At 43.4% G+C, this 25,392-nt stretch overlaps 1 protein-coding gene across 10 annotated transcripts in view; it reads left to right on the top strand.

Moving 5' to 3' along the window:
* PCYT1B (phosphate cytidylyltransferase 1B, choline) overlaps positions 1–23,537 on the top strand; it is a 126,316-nt gene extending 102,779 nt beyond the window's left edge. For 5 of the 10 annotated variants that reach the window (XM_042974525.1, XM_042974527.1, XM_042974523.1 and 2 more), the window contains 2 exons: positions 19,636–19,698; positions 22,648–22,940. In XM_042974525.1, coding sequence (XP_042830459.1) covers positions 19,636–19,698; positions 22,648–22,839 — 255 coding nt within the window. In that variant the 3' untranslated portion in view covers positions 22,840–22,940. Of the gene's footprint in view, positions 1–19,635; positions 20,726–22,647 lie in introns of those variants that run through there. The other 5 variants (XM_007087855.3, XM_007087854.3, XR_006213438.1 and 2 more) reach the window with 4 other exon arrangements.
* The last annotated feature ends 1,855 nt before the right edge of the window (positions 23,538–25,392 follow it).

The following is a 25,392-nucleotide window of genomic DNA, read 5'->3' as shown; positions in this document are numbered from 1 at the left end:
TCTAAGGACAGGGGCCAGAGGACCTTATGTTCGTGTTCACCCTCTGTCTTGCTCCAGGTCACCAGTATCTACTAGAAAGGAAGTTGTACACTGCTCAGGTGTCCCGATTTTTAACAAGTGCCACAGACGAGCACCTCTCGATGACCTGACTCTGGTGGTCAGCAGGACTTGGCTTGTAGTCCTGCAGGACTGTATCTATGGGCATGCTTCATCTGATTGCACTTTGTATTATTTGCTGATACTGTATTTTCTACAAGTGGAAGGCTTGTGGCCACCATGCACTAAGGAAGTCTAATTGGCACCGTTTTTCCAAAAGCATTTGCTTAGTTTGTGTCTGTGTCACGTGTTGGTAATTTGTGCAATATTTCAAACTTGCAGTGACTAGTGGACTTTGATGTTACTATTATATTTGTGTTGGGACACCATGAATCGTGCCCATGTCTTTGTTCTGACTGCTCCACTGACCTGCTGTTTTCCTCATCTCTCTCTCCCCACTTGGCCACTTATTCTCTGAGACACAAAAACACTGAAATGAGGCCAGTTGATAACCTTACAATGGCCTCTAAGTGCTCAAGGGAAAGGATAAGTCCCAGGTCTCTCACTTTCATTCAAAAGCTACAAATGATTAAGCTTGGTGAGGAAGGTGTGTTGCAAGCTGGGCCTCACGAACCAGTTAGCCAAGTTGTGAATACAAACAAAGTTCTTGAAGGAAATTTAAAGTGCTACTCAAGTGAACACAGAAACGATAAGGAAGCGAAAAAGCCTCATCGTTGATACGGAGAAAGTTTTACTGGTCTGGATAGAAGGTAAAAGAAGCCACAACATTCCCTTAAAACAAAGCCTAAACCAGAGCAAGGCTGTCTCCAGTTCTGTGAAGGCTGACAGAAGTGAGGAGGTACAAGAAAGTACTTGAAGCTATCACAGGTTGGTTCATGAGGTTTAAGGAAGGAAACTAGCATAAAAGTGTTAAGTTGAAGCCGCAAGTGCTGATGTAGAAGCTGCAGCAAGTTGTTCTGAAGATCTGGCTCAGATAATGCACGAAGGTGTCTACGCTAAACAGACAGTCAACGTACACAAAAACAGCCTTCTACTAGAAGATGCTCCCTAGGACTTTGATAGCAAGAGAGGGGAGTTCAAATTCTGGCTTCAAAGCTTTAAAACAGAGGCTGAGTTTCTTGTTAGGGCCTAGCATAGCCGGTGACCTTAAGTTAAAGACACTGTTTATTTCCCATTCCAAAAATCCTAGAGCCCTTAAGAATCATGTGAAATCTACTCTGCTTGTGATCTGTAAAGGCAACAAAATATGGATGACAGCACATCTGTTTACTACATGTTTAACTGAATATTTTAAGCCCCCGCACACAAAAGATTGCTTTTAAAATACTACTGCACATTGACAATGTGCCTGGTCACCCAAGGGTTTGGTGGAGGTATATAATGAGACCGGATGTTGTGTTAGCCGGCATGAAAACAACATTATTCTTCAGCCCGTGGATCAAAGAGTCATTTTGACTTCCAAGCCTTATGATTTAAGAAACGTATTTTGTAATGCTGTAGCTAACCACAGCTAGTGGCTCCCTTGATGGAGCTGGGCAAAGTTGGTTGAAAACCTTCTGGAAAGGATTTACCATTCTGGATGCCATTAAGGATATCTGTGATTCAGTGTAAGAAGTCAAAATACCAACCTTCACAGGAGTTTGGAAAAAGCAGATTCTAACCATAGATGATCTTGAGGGGTTTAAGACGTCAGTGGAGGAAGAAACTACCGATGTGGTGGAAATAGCAGGAGAATGAGAAAGGGAGCCTGAAGACGTGACTGAATTGCTGTCGTCTCATGATGAAACTTGAATGGGATGAGGACTTATTTCTTCTGGATGAGCAAAGAAAGCAGTTTCTTGAGATGAAATCTACTCCTGCTGAAGATGCTGTGAAGGTGGATGACATGATAACGAAGGAGTTAGACTCTTACATAAACTTAGTTGGTAAAACAGTAGCAGGGTTTGAGAGGACGGACTCCACTCGTGAAAGAAGTTCTGTCAATAAAATGATGTCACACAGCATCGCAAGCTATAGAAATGGCTCCCGAAAGGAGCGTCAATAGATGTGGCAGAATTCATTGTGGTCTTGTTTTAAGAAACTGCTGTAGCCACCCCAGCCTTCTTCCACCACCCTGACCAGTCAGCAGCCCTCAACAGTGAAGCAAGACCTGCCACCGAGAAGAGTATGACTCACTGAAAGTTCAGAAAATGGATAGCATATTTTAGCAATAAAGTATTTTTAAATTAAACTTTTATAGCATTTCTTAGACATAACGCTATCACACACTTAATATGCTATAGCGTAAACGTAACTTTTGTACGCACTACGAAACCAAAAAATTCTTTTGACTCACTTTATTTTGAAATAGATTCACTCTACTTGATTGTGGTGATCAGGAACAGAACCCACAGTATCCCTGAAATCTGCCACTATTTGCATACTTTAAAAGCTGTTGCCTGAAGGTCTGGCTTCCAATCAGCCTGAATCTAGGTGCCCAGTGAGATCCTCCCTTTTGGAACACTGACAGGCCTTGGCATACCCTCCACCACTGGGATCCACTAAAAATAAAATAAACTGCTTGGACAATCACAACCAAGAGCTATGGCAGGGTTGAATGGTAAAGTTTCATCTCTGATGTGCAGTTACTCCTCCTACAATGGCAAAGGTGGCTGTTTTATCTAATGCACAGTAAACAACACAGAATGTCCAGGGAAGCAGACAAAGGAATATGTTCAAGATGAAAAAAACAAGAGAAAACCTCAGAGACAGTCCTTAAGGAAGTGCAGATAACAGATTTACCTGATAAAGAGTTCCAAGTATGGCCATAAAGATGCTCATCGAGGATGCCTGGCTGACTCAGTTGGTGGAACATGCGACTCTTGATCTTGGGGTTGTGAGTCTGAGCTCCACGTTGGGTGTGGACATTACTTGAAAAAAGATGCTCACTGAACTTGGGGAAAGAATGGATGAACACAGTGAGAACTTCAACAGAGAGAAACCAAGTATAATCAGGTACCAAATGTTCTGGGCAAACACAAAAGAATGCAAAAGAATGAAACTGGATCACCTTCTAATACCATACACAAAAATAAACTCAAAACGGATTAAAGACCTCAATGTGACACTTGAAATCAGAAAAATCCTTGAAGAGAACATAAGCAGTCATTTCTTTGGCATCAGCTGTAGCACTGCTTTTCTAGATATAGCTCCTCAGGCAAGGCAAACAAAACCAAAAATAAATTACTGGGACTACTTCAGAATGAAAAACTTTTGCATGGAAAAGGAGACAATCAACAAAACAAAAAGACAACCTACTGAATTAAAACAGGTATCTGGTAAGGGTATGTAAAAAAGTTACATAACACCGCAAAACCAAAACCAATTTAAAAAATGAGCTGAGGACCTGAATAGAGATTTTTTCCAAAGAAAAATGCAGATGGCCAACAGATATGAAAAGATGCTCAACATCACTCATCATCAAGAAACTGCAAATGAGAGCCACAATGAGAGATCCTAAGTTCACACCATTCAGAATGGCTGTTATCAAAAACACAAGAAATAACAACCATTGGCTAGGATGTGGAGAAAAGGGAACCCTTGTACATTGTTGGTGGGAATGTAAATTTGTACAGCCACTGTGGAAAACAGCGTGGGGGTTCCTCAAAAATTTAAACACAGCAGTATCACTATACAACCCCAAAATTACTCTTTGGAGTATTTACCCAAAGAAAACAAAAACACTAATTTGAAAAGATATGCACCCCTATCTTTGTTGCAGCATTATTTTTAATAGTCAAGATAGGGATCCAACGTAAGTGTCCACTGATACACAAGTGAATATGTGATGTGTGTAAAGATATATGTACACATACACACACACACACACACACACACGTGTATACACACGCAATGGAATATTACTTAGCCATAAACAAGAATGAAATATTGCCCTTTGTACCAACATGGATGGACCTACAGGGTATTATGCTAAGTGAAATAAATCAGACAAAAAAAGACAAATACCACATGATTTCACTTTTATGTGGAATCTAAAAATCAAAATGAAAAAAAAAACCCCATTAACTCATGAATAAAGAAACTAGGGGTTGCCCCGGGGCAGGGGGTGGGTGAATGAATTATGTGAAGGGGATAAAGAGGTACAAATTTCCAATTATAAATTCAATCACAGGGATAAAAAGTACAGCATAGGGAATATAGTCAATAATATTTTAATAACTGTGTAGTGACAGGTGGTGACTATACTGATCATGGTGAGGATTTCATAATGCATATAATTGGTGAATCACTGTATTGTACACCTTAAAGTAATAAAATATTGTATGTCAACCATACTGAAAGAAACTGAAAACAAACAAATGGAAAGATATCTCTTGCTCATGGATTAGAAGAATTAATACTGCTAAAATGTCCATACTTCCCAAAGTAATCTATAGATTCAATGCAATCCTTATCAAAATTCAGTGGCAATTTTTTTTTACAGAAGGAGAACCAACAATCCTAAAACTTGTATGGAACCACAAAAGACCCCAAATGGCCAAAGCAATCTTGAGAAAGAAGAACAAGGCTGAAGGCACCACACTCCGTGATTTCAACAATATTACAAAGCTGTAGTAACCAAAATAGTAAGGCATTGGCATTAATATAGACATAGATCATTGGAACAGAGTAGAGTCCAGAAGTAAAGCCACACATACATGGCTAATGAAATTACTACAAAGGAGCCAAGAATATACATTGGGGAAAGGACAGTCTTTAATAAACAATGCTGGGGAAACTGGGTAGCCACATGCAAAAAGAGTGAAACTGGCCCACTATCTTATACTATACACAAAAACTAACTCAAAATGTATTAAAGACTTGAAACCATAAAACTCCTAGGAGAAAACATAAGCTATAAGCTCCTTGACAACTGTCTTGCCAATTTTGTTTTTTAATTTGATATCTAAAGCAAAGGCATCGAATGCAAAAATAAGTGGGACTCCATCAACATGAAAAGTTTCTGCACACCAGAGGAAGACCAGTATCGTATGACTTCACTCATATGAAGACTTTAAGATACAAAACAGATGAACAAAAGGGAAGAGAAGCAAAAATAATATAAAAACAGGGAGGGGGACAAAACATAAGAGACTCTTAAATACAGAGAACAAACAGAGGGTTGCCCAAGGGGTTGTGGGAGGCAGAATGGGCTAAATGGGTAGGGGGCATTAAGGAATCTACTCCTGAAATCATTGTTGCCCTATATGCTAACTAACTTGGATGTAAATAAAATATTAATATAAAAAAAGTTTCTGCACATAGGCAACCATGAACAAATGAAAAGGTAAGCTACTGAATTGGAGCAAATATTTGCAAGTCATATGTGATAAGAGTAAACATATCAAAATATAAAGATGTCATGCAACTCTATAGTACAAAAAAGTACCAATCTGATTTAAAAATGGACACAGGATCTGAATAGACTTATTTCCACCGAAGACATACAGGTGGCCAAGAGGCACCTGAAAATATGTTCAACATCACTAATTACTAGGGAAATGCAAATCAAAAACCACAATGAGCTATCACCTCACACCTGTTAGAATGGCTGTTATCAAAACAAGAAATTAACAAGTGTTGATCAGGACTTGGAGAAAAGGGACCCCTTTTCACCACCATTGTTGGTGGGAATGTAAATTGGTACAGCCACTATGGAGGTTGCTCAAAAAGTTAAAAATACAACTACCATATGATCCAGCAATCCCATTTCTGGATATTTATCTGAAGGATATGATAACACTAATTTGAAAAGATATATGTACCACCATATTCACTGCAGCATTATTTACAACATCTAAAACATGGAAGCAACTTAAGTATGCATCAATGTATGAATGGTTAAAGAAAATGTATATATAAGGGGATATATATATATATATATCATATATATATATTCCATGGAATATGAAAGAACAAGGAATATATATATTCCATGGTGTATATATATATGTATATATATACACACCATGGAATATATATACCATGGAATATATATATATACACACACCATGGAATATATATACCATGGAATATTATTCAGGCACGAAAAAGAAGGAAATCTTGCCATTTGCAACAAATTGTTGGGCTATGAGGGCATTACGCTAATATGTTAGAGAAAGACCAATATGGTGCTGTCTCACTTATTTGTGGAATCTAAAACAAACATGCAAAAAACCCCGCACTCATCAATACAGAGAAAAGATTGATGGTTGTCAGAGGCAGGGGGGTGGGTGTGGGCAAAATGGGTAAAGGGGGTCAAAAGGTACAAACTTAGTTATAAAATCCATCATGGGGATATAATGTACAGCATGGCGATTATGGTTAATAATCCTGTATTGAGTATTTGAAAATTGCCAAGGGAGTAGATCTTAAAAGTTCTCATCACAAGAAAAAAAATGTTGTAACTATATATAGTGATGGATCCTAACTAGACTAATTGTGGTGATCATTTCGCTCTATGTACAAATAGTGAGTCACATTATACCCCTGAAACTAATGTTATATGTCTGTTATACCTCAATAAAAAAATAAACATGAACATAGACATTCTCCCTCCCCCCTTATTTACTGCTGTATCCTCAGGGCTTAGATTTATGCCTAAAGTATAAATAGTATGCTATAAGTAAATGTTTATTGAAGGAATGAGTGGTCAACTTTCAGATTCTCCATGCCAAGAAAACCCTCCATAATATTTTATGATACACAAAATGTTTCTTTTCAATATCCATCTTGAAAATACTCAACTGTGTTCAAGTTGGAGAATGAATATATGTGTGTGTGTGTGTGTGTGTGTATACATACATACATATATACACCAGATTGTGTCTATACACATACATACATATATATTATTTATATATACCACATTTTGTTTATTGATTCATCCATTAATGGACATTTGGATTGTTTTTATCCTTTGGCTATTTTGAATAATGCTGCTATGAACATTGCTATACAAATATCTGTTTAATTTCTTGCTTTTTGTTCTTTTGGTTATACACCCAGAAGTGGAATTTCTAAATGTTGTGGTAACTCTGATACGGTCTTCCACTGTGACTACACCATTTTATATTCCATTGCAATGCAAAAGCGTTCTAATTTTTCCACATTCTCTCTAGTGCTTACTCTGTGTGTGTGTGTGCGCACATGTGCGTGCGCATGTAGAGAGAGAGAATATAGATATATTATAAAGTAATCATCCTAATAGTACTGCTGTTGTTTAAGACTTTTGATTTTACAAAACATATAATTCAGTTTGTGGATCTGAATTAATTTCCTGCTTGAATTTTTTTGACGGTTTCAAAAATGCACAAGTAACAGGAGTCAACAGAAAAACTTCTTACTATGCAAGTGGCCAATTACAGAGAGTTGGTCAGGAGCAGGGGCTCACCTCCTAATGGGGTGCCTTGGTCAAGTTCCTTTGCATCCATTACCTCTAGGGTTGTTCGGTGGATTAAACTGTGTCATTCTTTAAAGCCCTTTAACAGCACGAAGGCACATGTCAGGTATTGTTTATAAGGGTTAGTTTTTGTTGTTTATTGATTTGGCCAAAACAAACTCTCTCCTTGAGTTCCACGATGCTTACCAGAAGTCCAAACCAGATGTAACTAGGATGTTTTTCTTTTCTGTTTTTATTGTTTGTTTGTTTTTGTTTTTGGCAGTTAAGCTGGAATCTCTCTGAGATGCTAAAAACTTTGAAGGCATTTGTCAGGACATTAAACGCCTCACTAGATGTGAAAAACTTCTTGAAAAGTTTGTAGGAAGAGAAATAGAAAATTAGTTTTACCGGGACAGGACTAGATAGGATTATGTTCTTGGGAGAAAATTTTATAAATGGAAATTTCTCAATACAGTTAAAGACTTAAATACCTTTTCTTTATGAAAATGCCTTGCCATGGTCTTCATTATTTTTATATTTCTAAAGTGCTTTTCTTCCCAGGAAGCTCATTACAAATCTGTCTGCTGGCCTGATTCAATTTCACTCCTTTGCAGAAGAATCATGCTTCATAATGCACCAGAAACAGATCACAGAGCTCACAAACTGAGACCCAGAGTTGTTTTGCATAGATACCGCATTATATGAAGTGTGACATCACTGTTTATCATTAAAGATTCAAATTATTTCATTACTGTAGGCATAATATTCTCAGTTATGAGCTTGAGTCAAACTACACTAGACAAGCCCTAGATTCCTTAGAAAATGAGCTAATGGAAATGCTGACATCCATTAACAGTGGGAGAGCTAATGGCTGCCACTATAAATATACTTCAAGATTACAGTAATAAAAATACATATTTTCAATTGACTGCTAGAAGTTCAAGGATTCTTTTAAAGTTGCTATTAATAATAGGCCACCCTATCCTTTTGGCATTTGATTTTATCTCATAAATGGGCTTCCTATAAGGTAATGCTGTTGTACCACAGCATTTTTTTTCTATTTGATTTTGCGGGGGTTGGAAGTCTTTTGGCAGAATTATCAGTGCCTTTAATGTAAGGCGAATAATTGGTAGTTTCTTAGAACTGTGAATTTTAAATCTGAAGAGGTTCTTTATGATCAGCAAAGCATCTCTATTTGTAGAGAAAACTTGAGATCCTAAGATGAAATGGGCTAGAGCTTGTAAAAGGGGGCAGGGTAATTGATGATGTACCCCGAGGCTCTAAAATTCCCTCACCTATGTCATTACTGCAGTAATGACCTCTTTGGCCTCTTCTCCTTGCCTCAGTCATTTTTCTCCCTTATGGCGATAAAAGTAATGCCTATTCATTACAGAAGTTTAGAAAGTAAAGAAAAAAAAGGGAAGAGACTAAAAATCACCTGCAGTCCAACTGCCCACATCAGTCACTGGGATGTTGCCTCAATCTCTTCTCCATCTGCACGTATAGATTTCCTTTTACAAAATGGGATCATGCAGAACATACTGTTCTCAAATCATTTTTACATTGCAATAGCTCACCGACATCCTCACATTACTAAATATTCTTGAAGGTCTTTTCATCAGCTGCCTAGTGTATCATTTCAGAGTTGTGCACGATTTCTCTAACCTTTTTTAGGGTTTTGGGGTTTTGTCTGTTATGACACTGCAACGAATACCCGTGTATCCAATAGGTATTTATTTACATCTCTGATTCTCTCTTCAGGAAAAAAAGTTTTTACACCTATTGCCAAATTACTCCTTAAAGAGGCACGGCTATTTTACCCTCCCATCAGCAGTAATAGGTGTGTGGTCTTTTTTCCTGAGCCCTAACCGGTACTGGCCATTACATTAAAAAAAAAAATTGGGGAGAGTAACATCACCAAGATGGTGACAGGGGTCATTCCTGACTTCGCTCCCCCTCACAAGAAAAACTAACAACTCTTCATAGACAAGACACCACTGAGAGGATCCTAGCACATGGGGGTGAAGCTATATGCTGACCTTGTTGCCCTGGACCCAGCCCAGCCCAGCCCAGTCCAGCCCATCACACAGAGAGGTCTCCGCTGAGCCTCCAGTTTTTATAGTGGAAAAATGGAGTCCAGGGCAGACATCCAACTCCCCCAGCATTGTAGGTCACTTCTTGGGAGCCCTCACTCTGGTTTTACCCTACAGGAATCACAAGGCAATCTGCGGGGATGGACCAGTGTGGATCTGACGGGGAGGGGCTTCCAACAACCCGTGGCCATACTGGCGTACTGAGTTCCTACCTGCAGCGCCCGAGTAGTAGTCACAGCTAGTGGTTTTGCTGATCTGCAGATCCAAGACGGTGGCACAAATGAGTTCGGGGAACTCAGTGGGGCCCCATTCTGCCCGACTCTGGTCCTCAAACAAAGAGATTTTGCTGGCCCTGTAGGCTGGTCTGCCTCTGTGCAGGCAGAGAAGCTGAGTTACAGCCCTCCGCCCCACCCCCCACCCCACTGCTGAGTAACACTCCCAACCATGCCCACCCAGAAAGGCTGGCAAGAACACCTGGGAGAGCTACGCTGTCCAGCCACACTCGAGCCAAGAGTATGGCAGGCAGAGGCGATTGCCTATAAAGCCAGTGCTACATGTGGAGGGTTCACTGGCTCTATCCAGACAATAGGACTAATTCATAGCCTACCCACTACTGAGTGTAGCTCCTGACCCCTCCTTACCAGAAGGCCTGATGTGGAAAAAGTGGGAGCCTATTTGGAACTGGGCCTACGGTCCCCCCAGGTAAGGGAGTGAAGTCATAGCCCCATCCACTGCTGAGTGAAGTTCTCAGCACCATCCAAACAGAAAGCTTGGCTGTAAGACCCGGAAAGCTGCATAGCCCATCAACATTTAAGCAGAGTCCAACAGGCAGAGCTGACAGTCCACAGAGCAGAGCCAGGGCCCTGTTCAGGCAGGGAATATGTGGCACAGGTTGGCTTGAGTCAAGACCATAAACCAAAAACCTTTGTGGCCTTGGAGATACCTCTCTTGCTGTGCCTGGGCACATAAACTGATTCATAGCCCTGCCCTCTGAATACCGTTTCCAGCCTGCCTGACCAGGGAACCTGACTAGAACACACAGAAAACTGTGGATCCCATCCAGCAGGCCTCCTTACAACAGCCCTTGAACAGAGACCCCAGCCCATGATTCTCCTCATCTGCTGAGCAAACAGGTGGACCCATTGTAGCCAGGGGGTTCAGTCCACAGCCTTGCCTGATTTAGGTACTCGAACTACCAGCCACATAGGCCCCATTCTCTTGCCCAATGAGGGCAGAGAAGCCAATTCATAGCCCCACTTACTGCTAAGTACAGTATGGACTCCTGCCAGTCTAGTAAGCCAGACCAGAGAACCAAACCAACGATCTTACCAACTAGTCATACCAGTGGCACCCCTACCCCTGACGTCAGAGCTCAGCCAGGGGCCTCACCCAGAAATCGACCCTGGTAGCAAAACTCTACCTGCCTAAGGACACTACCAGCTGACGTGTCCAGAAACCCAAACTGAGGTGACTGGCAAAGAGCTATCTCTGCCAAAGCAAACCTGCAAAGTCTGGAAGGGGAGACGGCTTACTCAAAAGTGCAGATACCAATGTAAGGAATCAAGGATCATGAAAAATCCGGTAAACGTGACACCACTGAAGCAAACCGCTAAAGCTCTAATAAATGACCTTAAAGAAGTGGTGTCTATGAACTGTCAAAGATTTCAGAATAATCCTTTTAAAGTTTAGCCAACTAGTAATACATAGCAAGCTAAAAATTAGGAAAATGATATATGAACTAGAAGCTCAGCAAGTAGAAACCATCAAAAAAATTGTAGAGCTGAAACAATACAATGACTGAATGAAAGAATTCAACAGAGAGCTTCAAAAGGAGAGTCAACTATGCAGAAAAACAGTCAGTCATCTAGAAGACAGGACATTTTAAATAATCCAGTTAGAGGAGCAAGAAGAAAAACGAATCAAAAGGAGTGAACAAAGCCTACAAGACTTAAAAGACACAATCAAGGGGCATGTGGGTGGCTCAGTCTGTCAAGCGTCTGATTCTTGATTTCAGCTCAGGTCATGATTTCACAGTCTTGAGACTGAGCCTTGTGTTGGGCTCTGTGCTGGGCTGGAGCCTACTTAAAATTCTCTCTCTCTCCCTCTGCCCCTCTCCCCCCCCCCCCGACACACACACTCTTTTTCTCTCTGTCAACAAAAAAGATACACTCGAGACAAGCAATATTTGTATTAAGGGAATTCCAGAAGGAAAAGAATGAGAAGGGAATGGGTACAGAAATTAAATTTAAAGCAGTAATGGTTTAAAACTTCCCAAACTTGGTGAGAGACTTGGACATCCCAATCCATGAGGTACAAAGGATTCCAAATAATATGAACCCCAATAGGGCTACACTGATAGACATTGTAATTAAATTTTATGAGAAGTCAAAGAAAAAAAATCTGGAAAACAGCAAGAGAAAAGAGGCAGATTACATATAAGGGAACCATCAGGAGATTATCAGTGGACTTCTCAACAAAATTGGTTCAGGCCAGGGGAGAATAGGATGATATGTCCAAAATATTGAAAGGAAAGACAATGTCAGCCAAGAATTTTGTATCTGGCAAAGCTGTCTTTCAGAGATGAAGAGATAAAGACTTCCCCCCCAAAATAAAGCTGAGTGAGTTCATCACCATTAGACCTGCCTTACAAGAAATGCTGAAGGGAGTTTTAGGAGTAAAAGGACACTAATGAACATCATGAAAACTGAACAAGGTAAAACTTACTGGTAATGGTAAATATATAGACAAAGTTAGAACCTATAATGTGGTAATGGTGGTGCTTAATGTACTTCCAACTCTATTTTAAAAGTTAAACAGGGGCACCTGGGTGGCTCAGTGGGTTGAGCGTCTGACTCTGGATTTTACCTCAGGTCATGATCCCAGGGTTGTGGGATCGAGCCATGTCAGACTCAACACTAGGCATGGAACCTGTTTGAGGCTCTCTCTCTCTCCCCCCCTCCCCTCCCACTCGTGCTCTCTCTCTCTCGCTCTCTCTCTCTCTCTCTAAAATAAAAAATATTTTAAAATAAACAAAAGTTAGAAAACATTGTAAAAATAACCACAACTACAATAATCTGTTACTGGTTACACAATATAAAAAATACGTTATGTGTAACATCAATAACCTAAATGTGAGGGAGGGTGGAAATACAGGTGTGAACTTTAGAAATTCTATTGAAGTTAAGCTGTTGTCAGTTTAAAATAGAGTGTTATAATTTGAAAACATTTTATGTAAGCCTTGTGGTAATCACAAGGGTAAAACCTGGAGTAATTACACAAAAGTACATGATAAGGAAGACAAAGCATACAGATACCAGAAGGCATGGAAACACACAAAAAGAAAGCAGGATACAGAACAAGGAATTATAGTTCTACAAAAACAGCCATAAAACAATTAACAAAATGGCAAAAGTCCTTACCTGTGATTACTTTAAATTATATTTAATTGGATTAAATTTTCCAATCAAAACACATAGAATGGCTGAATGGATTAATTTGAAAAACATCTAATGATGTGCCCACAAGAGACTCACTTTAGTCTTAAAGACACAAATAGACTGAGAGTGAAGGGATGGAAAAAGATTTTGTAAGCAAATTGTGTACTAAAAAAGCAGGGGGTAACTATACTTATATCACACTAAACTTACATCCAAAAATGGTGAGACAAAACCAAGAAGGTCTTTTACAATTATTACACAGTGATAAAGACATCAATCCATCAAGAAGATACAACAATTGTAAATATTTATGCACCCAGCATCAGAGTGCCCAAATATAAACAGCAAAAACTAACAGAGCTAAAAAGAGAAAAACAACAGGAATGCAATAATAGTTGGGGACTTTAAGGACACATTCTCAAAAATGGATAGATTATCCAAACAGATAATGAAGAAACAGATTTGAACAACACTAAAGACCAAATGGATCCAATGGACATATATAGAACATTCTATTCAACAGCAGCAGAATACCCATTCATACCAAGCACACCTGGAACATTTTCTAAGATATACCATATGTTAAGTTACAAAACAAGTCTTACCAAATTCAAGAGGACTGAAATCATACCAAGTACCTTTTCTGACCACAATGGCCTCAAAGTAGAAATCGTTAACAGGAGGAAAACTGAAAAATTCATGAATACATGGAAATTAAACAATACTCTGCTGAACAACCAATGGGTCAAGGACGAAATTAAAGGTAAAATAAAAATGCCTTGACGCAAACAAGAATGCAAACAAAACATACCAAAACTTACGGTTTGCAAAGAGAGCAGTTCTAAGAGAGAAGTTCATAGAAATAAATGCCTACCTAAGGAAACAAGAAAGATCTCAAACAACCTAACGCTATGCCTTAAGGAACTTAAAAAAAAAAAAAAAGTGAACCCAAACTTAGCAGAAGGAAGGAAATAACAAATTCTGGCAGAAACAAATAAAACAGAATAGGTAACAATAGAAAAGATTAACCAAACCAAGAGATGGTTTTTTGAAAAGATAAAATTGACAAACCTTTAGCTAGACTAACCAATAAAAAAAAAATAGGACCAAGATCAACAAAATTACAAATGAAAATAAAAAAGTAGACGTTACAACTGAGGCCACAAAGGATCTTAAGATGCTACTGTGATTGACTATATGCCAAGAAACTGGAAAACTTAAAAGAAATGGAAAATTCTTACAAACATACAACCTACCAAAAATGAATCAGGATGAAGTAGAAAATGTGACAGACCAATTACTAGTGAGGAGATTTAATTAGTGATCAACAAACCTCACAGGGAAGAAAGGTCCAGGAACAGATGGCTTCACTGGTGAATTTTACTGAACATTTAAAGAATAATTAATGTAAATCCTTCTCAAACTCCTCAATGTTTTGGAGGCGGAACACTCCCAAACTTATTTTATGAGGCCAACATTACCCTGATACCAAAGCCAGAAAAGAATACTAAAAGAAAACTACAGGCCACTATCTCTGGTGAATATAGAGGCAAAAATTCCCAATGAAATACTAGTAAACAGAAATCAGCAGCATAGTAAAAATATCTTTCACCATGAACAAGTGTATTTACTTTTGGGATACAAGCATGGTTAAACAGGTGTCAATCTGTCACTATGATACATCACATTGATAGAATGTAAGAAAAAAATCTCATCATCTCAATGGGCACAAAAATCACTGGATGAAATTCAATATCCATTCATGAAAAAAACCCTTAACAAATTAGGTATACAATGAACGTACCTCAACATAATGAAAGCTATAGACAACAAACCCACAGCTAACATGGTACTCCATGATAAAAGGTTGAAAGCCTTTCCTCTCAAGTCAGAAACAAGACATGGGTGCCCATTCTCACTCCTCCTATTCAAGGTATTATTGAAGATCTAGCCAGAGCAATCAAGGAAGAAAACATAAAAGCCATCAGAATTGCACAGGAAGAAGATGGTCTCTATTTGGAGATGACATGATTTTATATGTAGAAAATCTGACAGACTCCACCAAAAAACTGTTAGATCTAATCTACAAATTCAGTAAAGTTGCAAGATACAAAATTAACATACACAAATAAGTAGCATTTTTAAAATGCTAATAATGAATTACATGAAAGAGAAACTGATCCTATTTACAAGACAAAGCAATAAAATACTTAGGAATAAATTTACAAGGAGGTGAAAAATCTCTACACTGAAAACTATAAGAAAGTGATGAAAAAACTTGAAGAACCAAATAAATGGAAAGGTATTTTAGAAGAATATTAATGTTTATAGGCTGGAAGAAAATTAATAATGTCCATACTATCCCAAAACCATCTACAGATTAAATGCAATCCCTGTCAAGATTCCAATGGAATTTTTCACAGAAATAGAGAAAAAAATCCTAATTTTTATCTGGAACCTCAAAAGACCCCTAAAACCTAAAACAATCCTGAAAAAGAACAAAAGTGGGAGGCATCACCCTTCTGATTTCAAGCTATACTATAAATATGTAGCAATCAAAAGAGTATGATACTGGCAAAAGAAAAAAAAAACAGACACCTAGACCATTGGAACAGAACTGAGAACTAAAAAATAAACCCATGCAAGGGAGCCAAGAATACTCAATGGAGTAAAGACAGTCTCTTCAACTAATGGTGCTGGGAAAATTGGATATTCACACATAAAAGAATAAAATTAGACCCCTATCTTATACCACTCACCAAAATTAACTTGAAATGGATTACAGATTTCAACATAAGACCAGGAACCATAAAAATCGTAGAAGGAAACACAGGAAGAAACCTCCTTTACATGGGTCTTGGCAATGATTTTTTGAATAGGACACCTAAAGCACAGGTCACAAATTCAAAAATCAGTGGGACTACATCAAACTAAAAAGCTTTTGACAGCAAAATAAACCAACAAAATTAAAAGACAACCTACAGAATGGGGAAAATATGTGGAAACCATGTGTCTGATAAGGAATGAAGATCCAAAATATATAAGGAACTCCTACAACTCATTAGCAAAACCCCCAAATAATCCACTTAAAAAATGGGCTAAGTACCCACAAAGACATTTTTCCAAGGATGCTATACAAAGGACCAACAATTACATGAGAAGATGTTCAACATCACTAACCAATAGGGAAATGTAAATCAGTACTACACTGACTTATTACCTCCCACCATTTAGAATGGCTACCATAAAAAATACTGGAAATAACAAATGCTGGTGAGACATGGATTAAAAGGAACCCTTGTGCGTGCACTGTTGGCAGGATTGTAAATTGGTGCAGCCATGGTGGAAAATAGAATGGAGGTTCCTCAAAACAGTAAAACCGAAACCACCATATATATGAGCCAGCAATTTCACTTTGGGGAATATAATCCAAAGGAAAAAAAAAAAACCCACTATGCCAAAGAGCTATCTGCATCCCCATGTTCAGAGCAGTATTATTTAAAATAGTCAAGACATGGAAGCAACCTAAGTATCTATCAGTGGATGAATGGATAAAGAAAGTATGGTAGATGTATACAATGGAATATTAGTCAACCAAGAAAGGAGGAGGAAACCCTGCCATTTGTGAGAACATGGACGGACCTTGAGGGCATTATGCTAAGTAAGTTAGAGAAACACAAATGCATGATTTCACAAGCAGAGTAAGAAAAACAACCCAACAACTCAGGGAAAAAGCAATCAGATTTGTGGTTACCAGAAACAGAGATAGGAGCAAAAGAGGGAAAAGCAGATGCAGGTGGTCGAGACGTACAAACTTCCACTTATAAGTAAGTACTAGGGATGTAATATATAGCTTGAAGACTATAGTTAACGTTGCCGTACGGTATATATTAAAAAGTCGATCCCAAGAGTTCTCATCACAAGGAAAAACTTTTTTATCTGTATGAGATGACAGATATTAACTTATTGTGGTAGTAATGTCATAATATATGTAAGTAAAATCATTACACCATATACCTTCAACTGTGCTGTATGTCAATTACATCTCAATAAAACTGGAAAAATATTTTTACATGTTGGGAAGACAAAAATTTTAACAATCTGATATATAAAAAAGGCATCTCACTTCAGTCATTTTGCATTTGTTTACTAGGGATGCTGAACATTTTTTATAGGTCATTTGTAAGTCTTGTGCATTGCCTTGACAAGCCATATGCTCAGTTTTTCTATCAAGGTTTTTGCATTAATCTCTTGGATTTGTAAGCTCTGTTTATATACGAAGATCCATCATTTATGGTTAAATGTTGCAAGAATTTCCCCCTGGGTTTTCACTTGCCTTTTATTTTATCTGATGATGGGTTTTTTTTTTTTTGAGGTACACAAGTTATACACTTTTATATAGCCAAGCACTGATCCTTTCCTTTATGGTTTCTTTCTTTGCTTTTATGCTCCCACCTAAAGATATTTCTGGAACACACATCTGATGATACCCCTCCCTTAATTAAAATCTTCCAGGGGCTCTTAGGGATAAAAACAACTCCAGCTGTTCCTGGTGCTGCAGGCCCAAGGCCCCGTCAGCCCCATAGGCACTCTGGTTAGAGTCGGCCAGGAAGTATACTTAGGCCTCTCTACTTAGCGCCCTCTGCTTGGAAAGGCACCCCTCCCCCAGCTTCATGGGCTCACTTCCCACCTCAAACCACACACACCCCCCCACCCCCCGCTTCCTGTACATCACTGAAGCCCTGGCTTGTACAGCACGTGGTCTCCAGGGGGCTCTGGAGTGGTTTGTAAAATGCATAACTCGAATGACAAGCCAGGTCTCAAATCGATAACTGGAGAAATGGCTCTCAGGGCCAGTTTAGGATCCCAAGATCGGACTGAGGTGCTGGGGGCGGAGGCTCCGTGACAAACCAGGCATAGAGCCCAGGCAGCACGGGCAGGGTGCTCCGAGGTGGGGGGGATGGGACGTACATATACGTGGGGGGCCGAGCTGCAGGCGGAGAGCAGAGGGGCAGAGCGCTCACGGCGCCGCCAGCCCAGACCGGGCTTCCCATGAAGCAGACGGATGGACCGTGTCAGGGAAGGACTCAGTTCTTAAAGCGCCAGCCAGCGATCACTTGAGGTTCCGAGCCGGAGCTGTCTTACCACCAAGACCCCCTTTACCCACAGAGTCCCCCACCCGAGCAAATGACACTGCTGGCTTTCTAGTCGTTTACGCCAGAAGCTGGAGTCGCTTGATCAGTCTTCCTCCCACACCGCACATCCCACCTGTCAGCGCCTCCTGGGGGCTCTACCTGCAAAGTGTAGCCATTGAGGAGGGCACCTGTTGGGATGAGCACTGGGAGCACCAATTTGACAATAAATTATATTTTAAAAAAAAGTGTAGCCAGACCACGATACTACATGATTCCATTTAGAGGACATTCTGGAAAAGGCAAAAACCGTAGGGACAGAAAACTGATCTGTTGCCGGAGGCTGGGGGAGGGGGTGACAGAGGATCTCGTGGGAACTCGGTGGCCAATGGAACTCTCCTAAGACCTTGACTGTGCGGGCGGCCACATACCCTGCTGGTGCTTATCAAAACTCACAGAACCGTAGGCTGAGAAGGGTGGGTTCCACCTTAAGTCAGGTATACTTTAAAAAATCCGGGGAAAACAAATCTACCGGGCCTCCAACCATTTCTCACCTCATGTAACCTTGGATTCTTAAAACGGTGCGCTCGACCCCGTTCTCCCAGCTCCGGCTCTCGTGCCACTGTAGTCTGTTCCCTGTAGTGTGCTCCCAGCAGTGCGGCCAGGGTGGTCCTTTTCAAGCCAAAGTCACAGTTCCTGACTCTTGGACCCAGAACTCCAGGGGTCAAGGAACTATCCCGAGGTTTTTCTTCTCAGAGTAAAGGCCAAAGTTCTTACACAGCCACCGAGAGCCTACGGGACACAGTTTTGTGTCACTTCTCTGGTGACTTCCTCTTAACCCCCCCTCCCCGGGGTGACTCCACTCTGGCCGCCATGGCCTCCTCCCTGGACAGGTACCGCATGCTCCCTTCTGGAATGTGTTTGCCCCCGATTTCCAGTCACATGGGCCCTTGGCCCTCATCTCTTTCAGGTCTTTGCTCAAATAGCCTCTCCTCGTGGCCTTCGCTGAGCACTGTAATTACCTTTGCTGCCCAGCGCTTCCCCACCTCACACCCCCATCTTGCTCTCCTCTCGTTTTATTTTTTCTCACACCCCGTACATCCATCTGACATACACGTATCTCATTCCCTTCGTTTACTATGGGAGTCCTCCTCATATCGATGAGGACAGGGATTTCTGTGTCCCCCTACCCTTCCGTGCCTAGGACATTACTATGTGCCTGGCAGGTCGCAGCCCCTCCGGCTACATTTGGTAACTGGAGTCAAGGCGGGCGAGGAGGAGAGTCCCAGGAGCCAGCACAGATGGCCATCTGTGTGTCGGCGTCTGGCCGTCCCTGCCTTTCACTCCCCTCCTCCCCGCGGGTAGTGTCGGGCATCAAGTGTGGTACGGGGGCGTGGGTGCCCGCCTGGTGGGGTGCCAGCTCTCTTTCCTGCCCTGTTTCGCCACCAGCTCAGAAGACTAACTTAACAGACCCTTTCTCCCCATTTTCTCTCTAGAAGCAGATGTTCCAGGAGAGGAGTAGCCGGATGCTGCAGGCCTTGTCCCCGAAGCAGAGCCCAGTGAGCAGCCCCACCAGGAGCCGGTCCCCGTCCCGCTCCCCGTCACCCACCTTCTCGTGGCTCCCAAACAAAACCTCACCCCCCTCCTCACCCAAAGCAGCCTCAGCCTCCATCAGCAGCATGAGTGAGGGGGATGAGGATGAGAAGTAAAGGCTGCTGGCAGATGAGAGCCACCCCGCGCGGGCTGGAGCGGGGGCGGGGTCACCGGGCTTGCCCGGGTGGGGTTGGAAGGGTCACAGTCGCAGGGGCAGCGGCTCAGCTAAGGTAAGGCCTGGGGACCAGCTCTCCCCCAGTCTCCACTCAGCCTAACATGTGGGCTCTGCATGGAGGTTTCTAGCCGGACAACCTTTACAAACCTTCTTAGCAGCATCCAGAATCACTCTACTTTAACCTTGCTAAGGAAAGATGCAGAGCACCCCCAGGAGACTTGCACCCAGTGGGGTGTCTTCTGCTTTGGTCCTTCCACCCGCCCCCACCAAGTTCACCACCCGTGGAAGCGGCCATTCCCTCAATCCGCTACTTGCGGCTCACAAGGGCCCTGCACGTTGCCTCCTCCCACCCAAGCTCTGCCAGAATAAAATGGTTTCCCGTAGAGGTGGCGAAGTGCTTCTGACATAGCCAAGTTCAAGACAAATTCTAACCTTCTCAGTTGAGCCACTGAGACCTGATGTTGCAACACATCTATCCTTGCCAGTTCCAGGAATGTGGTGCGTAGATCAAGACACGCTTTATAAAGGCCAGATACGTAAAAGGTCATCTAGCATGAACCTTAACTTCTTATCCAAAAGACAGTTTTGTTGAGAATGCCACATAAGGCCTAATAAGTTCCTGGTTGTATTTTTTCATCTTTGGTTCGACTTCACGGCCTTCCAGAAATCACCTTTATCTGTGGGAAACGCAACAGAGGAAAACATTTTGTGTATGTGTGTGCGCGCACGTATGTCAAGAGGAGCTGCTCTGCTTTGGCTCCGAGTTTAGCAGATGCTCAAGGTCTCCTGGAGCTTCTCCTTAAAGGATGCTAACTGTGGAATGGCTTTTCCCATTTCTGACCACTTAACAATTTCATAGACCTCAAGTAACCATTTGATATACCAAACCACATAGTATACCAATAGGGGGTGCTACCTGCACGTATCTGTCCTATGTATGCTCCAAATACGCTCTCCAGGGTGTAGGCCATATGCAATACGAATATACGGTGGTAGCATTTTACAGTACACTCCCCTGCTCTCACCCTAATACCCTGGCTGAAATCCTCGGTCTAATGAACTACCTGGTTCCCTTGTGACTCGGGCACTTTGTCAAAAGCCCATCCTGGATTCCTGTAGAAATGTCTTGTCCCGACCAGGAATCGAGCATGTTGTTCTCATGGCCTCCCGTAATAGTTTTGGAGGGAGGCTCTCAAGAGTTTCCCAGAGCACTGTCGGAATCTCAGTTTGATCTCAGCATAGACATGCTCTAGGTTGTTAGACCGCTACCCCGCCCCTAGGTTTGCCAAATGGGACGAGGACCCTAAGCGCTCCTGTGGAGTTGTGTGAACTTCTTGGCCACTAATGACAGGTCGGGAAGGAGCAGGTAGAGTCAGGGTGTAGAACCACACTCTCAGGTAGAGGAGGCACTGCCCGCCGGTCCCAGTAAAGCCAGAGACAGCTGGGGCCCGAGCAGAGGCCCAAACCAGCGACTTGTGGGAAGAGCTCAGCATCTCTCATGCCACAAACACCCCTCTTTCCGAGGCCTCGGGAACCAGCCTTCTGGGCGAGAAGTGGGGCAACCAACGAAGGAAGGTGGCACGTCTTTCCCCCTGGTGTCGGGGTTGAACTACCTCCCTGCCCACCTGGAGAGAAGTGGGGTTTACTGGGAAGCGAGACCATGAGGCTGAGCTAGCTTGGAACCCCCTCGTTGCTGGCACTCTCTCCAGAGTAACGTTGAGCAGTCGTGGGGGGCACAGAGCCGGCGGGGACGCGGCACTCTAGAGGGAACCTGCCTGTAGTCAAGGCCCAGAGCGTCACCCTGCCGAGGGAGTGAGGCCCCGTGCTTCCGTTGTGCCCACTCGCTCGCCCCTCCTTCACGCAGCTGGAGCAAACTGGCGCCCAGACCCCGTCTCGGCTGCCTGACGCTCGGGCAGTGAAAGGATGAGAAGAGCCGGGCAGGGCAAGGTGGGGGAGAACAGGGGGAGGAAAAGGGGGAGAAGAGGGGCCTCGAGAGTGGAAAGGACGTTAGAGGAAACCCGTGCTCTCAAACCACTTCAGGAGCTCTATGTGCAGGAGAAACTACCTTGGGCGGGCCTCTGCTGTGCTTACTGCACGGCCCCCCAGGCCCGCCCTCAGCTGAGTTGTGTTCTGAAGCAAATAACGTGGGGCTGATCGATCGGGCTGATTACGCGTCTGCGGGCCTTCTACGGCGTACTGACAGATGCCACCTATGTGACTCAGACTGAGCGCCACGAATGGGAAACGACCAATGTCTGGGATGTTTCCGGGATGGGCCACAACAGCCCACCAGCCGTTCTAAAGCTCACCCTCCGAGCCCCTGCTGTCCTCCAACAGCACCCGCCCAGCGTTGTAAGGCCATGAGACTACTGAGAAGGAATGCGGGGGGCGGGATTCCACAGCCCAACAGCCCAATTTTGGCGCTTCTGGCCATGAGCGGCTTCCAGCCCACCCCCCAGGAAGAGATGGGGGTGCTCTTTGTTCGGGCCGACCAATCAACAGTAATGACCCAGAGTGAGTCAGGGCTGGAGCGAGAGATGTAGAAATTAAGTGCAGGCTCGAAGAGGCCAGCAGAAATGAGAGAGAGCGAGGAAGCTTTAGACTGAGGACTAGAGAACAGTAGTGACGGTTGCAGACGGGGGCCAGGTTACAAAGACGGGCGAAAACGAGGGTGGAGGGTGGGGAGTAGGGGAGCAGTCACCTTCTGCTCCCTTTCAGAGTGTCACTCACCCCCTAACAGGTGAAGAAGGAAGGCTTCCTTTCACAGACACCCAAGGTTAGTGAATACCCGTGCGGGGTGTGGGTTCCCTGCCCCCCACCCAGCTCCCCCGGCTCACCACTTCTCCGTCAGCTGCCACACCCTCTCCCCAGGGCCCTGAAATCAAACACTCACCCTTCCACCAGCTCAAAACACAGGAGAGCTCTAATATAGCCACACCGAACGGCCCGCTTCTGGCAAGCCCGCCCCCATGTGCCAGGACCTTAGAAAAGCAAAGGAAACCGACCTCAAGACGAGCGACCCTGAGACCTATGACTGCCTTCTGACCTGCTCTGCGGGCTTGGGATCTTGCTCTTTGCCTCGGGCTGTAGTCACTGTGAGTCCATCCCTGGAGGGAGGGACGGGAAGAGCGTGCGCCTGTGTTCTCTTCAGCTTCAGGACTTCCTTTAGCACCCAGGTGTACCCCAGGGAGACGAGCGAGTTGGCGGCTCAGACTCAGCTGAATCAGATGAGCCCGTTTGGAGCAGAGATGTTCCTGTTCCTCAGGCATCCATTCAGCACTAGTCTTGGCCATCAGACTTTTGAAAAACGAATAAGTTCACGAGGCATTTGCAACTTCTACTTCTCTCTAGAATTGAGTTTTTTGTCGTGTCACTGCGATGTGCACCGGGACAAAGCCATAAGAAGAGCACACACACTTAAGACTCTGCTGTACATACAAGAAGACGGAGACTCGTCTGGGTTAAAGTACGACCTTACGCCCAAGCATTTGCTCTGGTGCTGAATAACGCGAACTACTGGAATCAGCCCTCCACCCCTGCCCCCTCGTCCCTCCCCGACCCACCCCCGCTCCCCAGTGGAACACAGCGTTCCCAACCTGTTTATAAATAAAGGGACACGTAATTGCACGTTGGCTTGTCGTGTTTCTTCAAAGCGTGCCTCTGCGTTCGCGTGTGCGAGTGCCAGCTCGGAGGGGAAAAACCCAGGTGTGGCGGCCCCGGGACTTCAGAGGGGACTTCAGAGGGCGGGGGCTCTGTGCTGCGCGGCTCCGCTCGGGGCAAAGGGCCCACACCTGACTGACGAGCTAGTTAGGCTACCCGGAGGGGAGGTCGCCGGAGGGAGCCCGGTCGGGCCCTTGGGTTCTAGGTTCCAGTGCTAACTGGCTCCGTGACCGAGGCCAAACCGCTTCACTTCTGTGGCCTCGGTGTCTGCTTTTGTAAGACGAGGGGGTTGACGGAAATGGTTTCTGAGGTCTTTGCCCGTTAAGGTCTCTGAATGTATGACACAGCCCGCGGTGTCCCTGAGCTGCTCCGGCTAGGATGCTGTCACCAAGTGACCGCGAGGAAGTGCTTACCTCTCAGCAGAGAGCTGGAGGGGTGGCCCAGCACAGCTGACAGCTTTCTTTGGTGGCCGCTTACACGCCCTGGCCTCCACGGGCTCTCGGGCTCCACCCACCTTCCTCATCCTGCCACCTGGTGGGGGCTTCTCACCTGTACCCAACCGGGGCGGCGTGGCCATCTCCACCACTTTAACATCTGGGGGGAAGCGCGCCTCTGATAAGACGGAAGCAGAGAGGCGGGGGTGGAGGCGCTACATCGGGAGCCCAAAGGCCAGCAACTGAGGCAGATTCTGCAGTGCCGAGACCTGGGCGCGTGCCCTCCACTAGCTTAATTTGGGAGTTTCAGTGAACTCCATCTGGGGAGGTTTAGCTCGGAAACGACACTTCTAACAGTAGCCCGGACTCTAGAATCAACAGCCAGGCCCGCATCCAGCAAGGGAATCCACTTAAAAACAGAATACCTATTATTCATAGACCGTGTTACTTGGCTTTGTTGCCCAGATCAGACACATTCTTGACAGGCTGTAATTACAGCAAGAGTTACAGGTTTCTTCTTGACTTCGTGAGACCTCAGAAATGTTCCCAAAAGAAAGGCAATCCATTCTAAAGCACAGTAAAATTCACGTTGAGGGACTCTCATATTTGCTACAAAGACAATTAGCCTTTGTAAACAGAACCCCAGGATAAAAAGGTACACTATCGGAAATGTTTACGCACAAACCACGCACACGCACAGAGTCCTCTCGTACCGGAGGCCTCGCGGGTTATTGGAGTTGTGTGTTTAAGCAACTTCTTCAGTGGGAGCCATTAGATAAAAAGACTCCCACCGAGATGCCATTCAGACAAAGCATGACCACTCATAAACCCCCAAGTATACCCAGTGGTTAAATTCTTTAAGGAGTCATCGAGTCAAAACCAATAAACCAGTAAAATGCGAAAATATCATTAAGAGCATAAATATCTGTAGGCACTAATCGATCTCTGTTAGGCCCTGCTGTGCGGCTGTAACTTATATTCTAGAAAAAAAAAAAAAGACCTTGTTAGCTGAGTCTCTGCCATAGCTGACCAAATATGGGAAGCTTGAGGAGAACTGTTCAGAGCAGGGTTGACTTGTCTCCTACAAGCAATTTTTATTCTCCTTCCCTTCATTCTCTTTCCTGCGGGGGGGTGGGGGGGGGCAGGCAGGGAGGGAAATTGACATGCCAGGTTACTGTACTGTATTCACAAAAGCGGAGTTCTGATGGAGGGATTAGACATAACTAAAATATTTGATATGTAACCTTCCATTTTAAAAGAATTAATGAATCTATACCTGAAAGAGTTGGGATACTTTACCCTTTCCACAGGGACCTTTTCAGCTAATTATACTTGCAAATGAACTTGTCACTTGAAAATTTCCAAGTTCAAAGAAAACCTGTCATCTTCTG

This window comes from Panthera tigris, chromosome X (assembly GCF_018350195.1).
Source record: "Panthera tigris isolate Pti1 chromosome X, P.tigris_Pti1_mat1.1, whole genome shotgun sequence".
Taxonomy (NCBI): Eukaryota; Metazoa; Chordata; class Mammalia; order Carnivora; family Felidae; genus Panthera; species Panthera tigris.
Note: the sequence above shows the minus strand (reverse complement) of the source record. Positions and strands in the feature narration are given on the sequence as shown.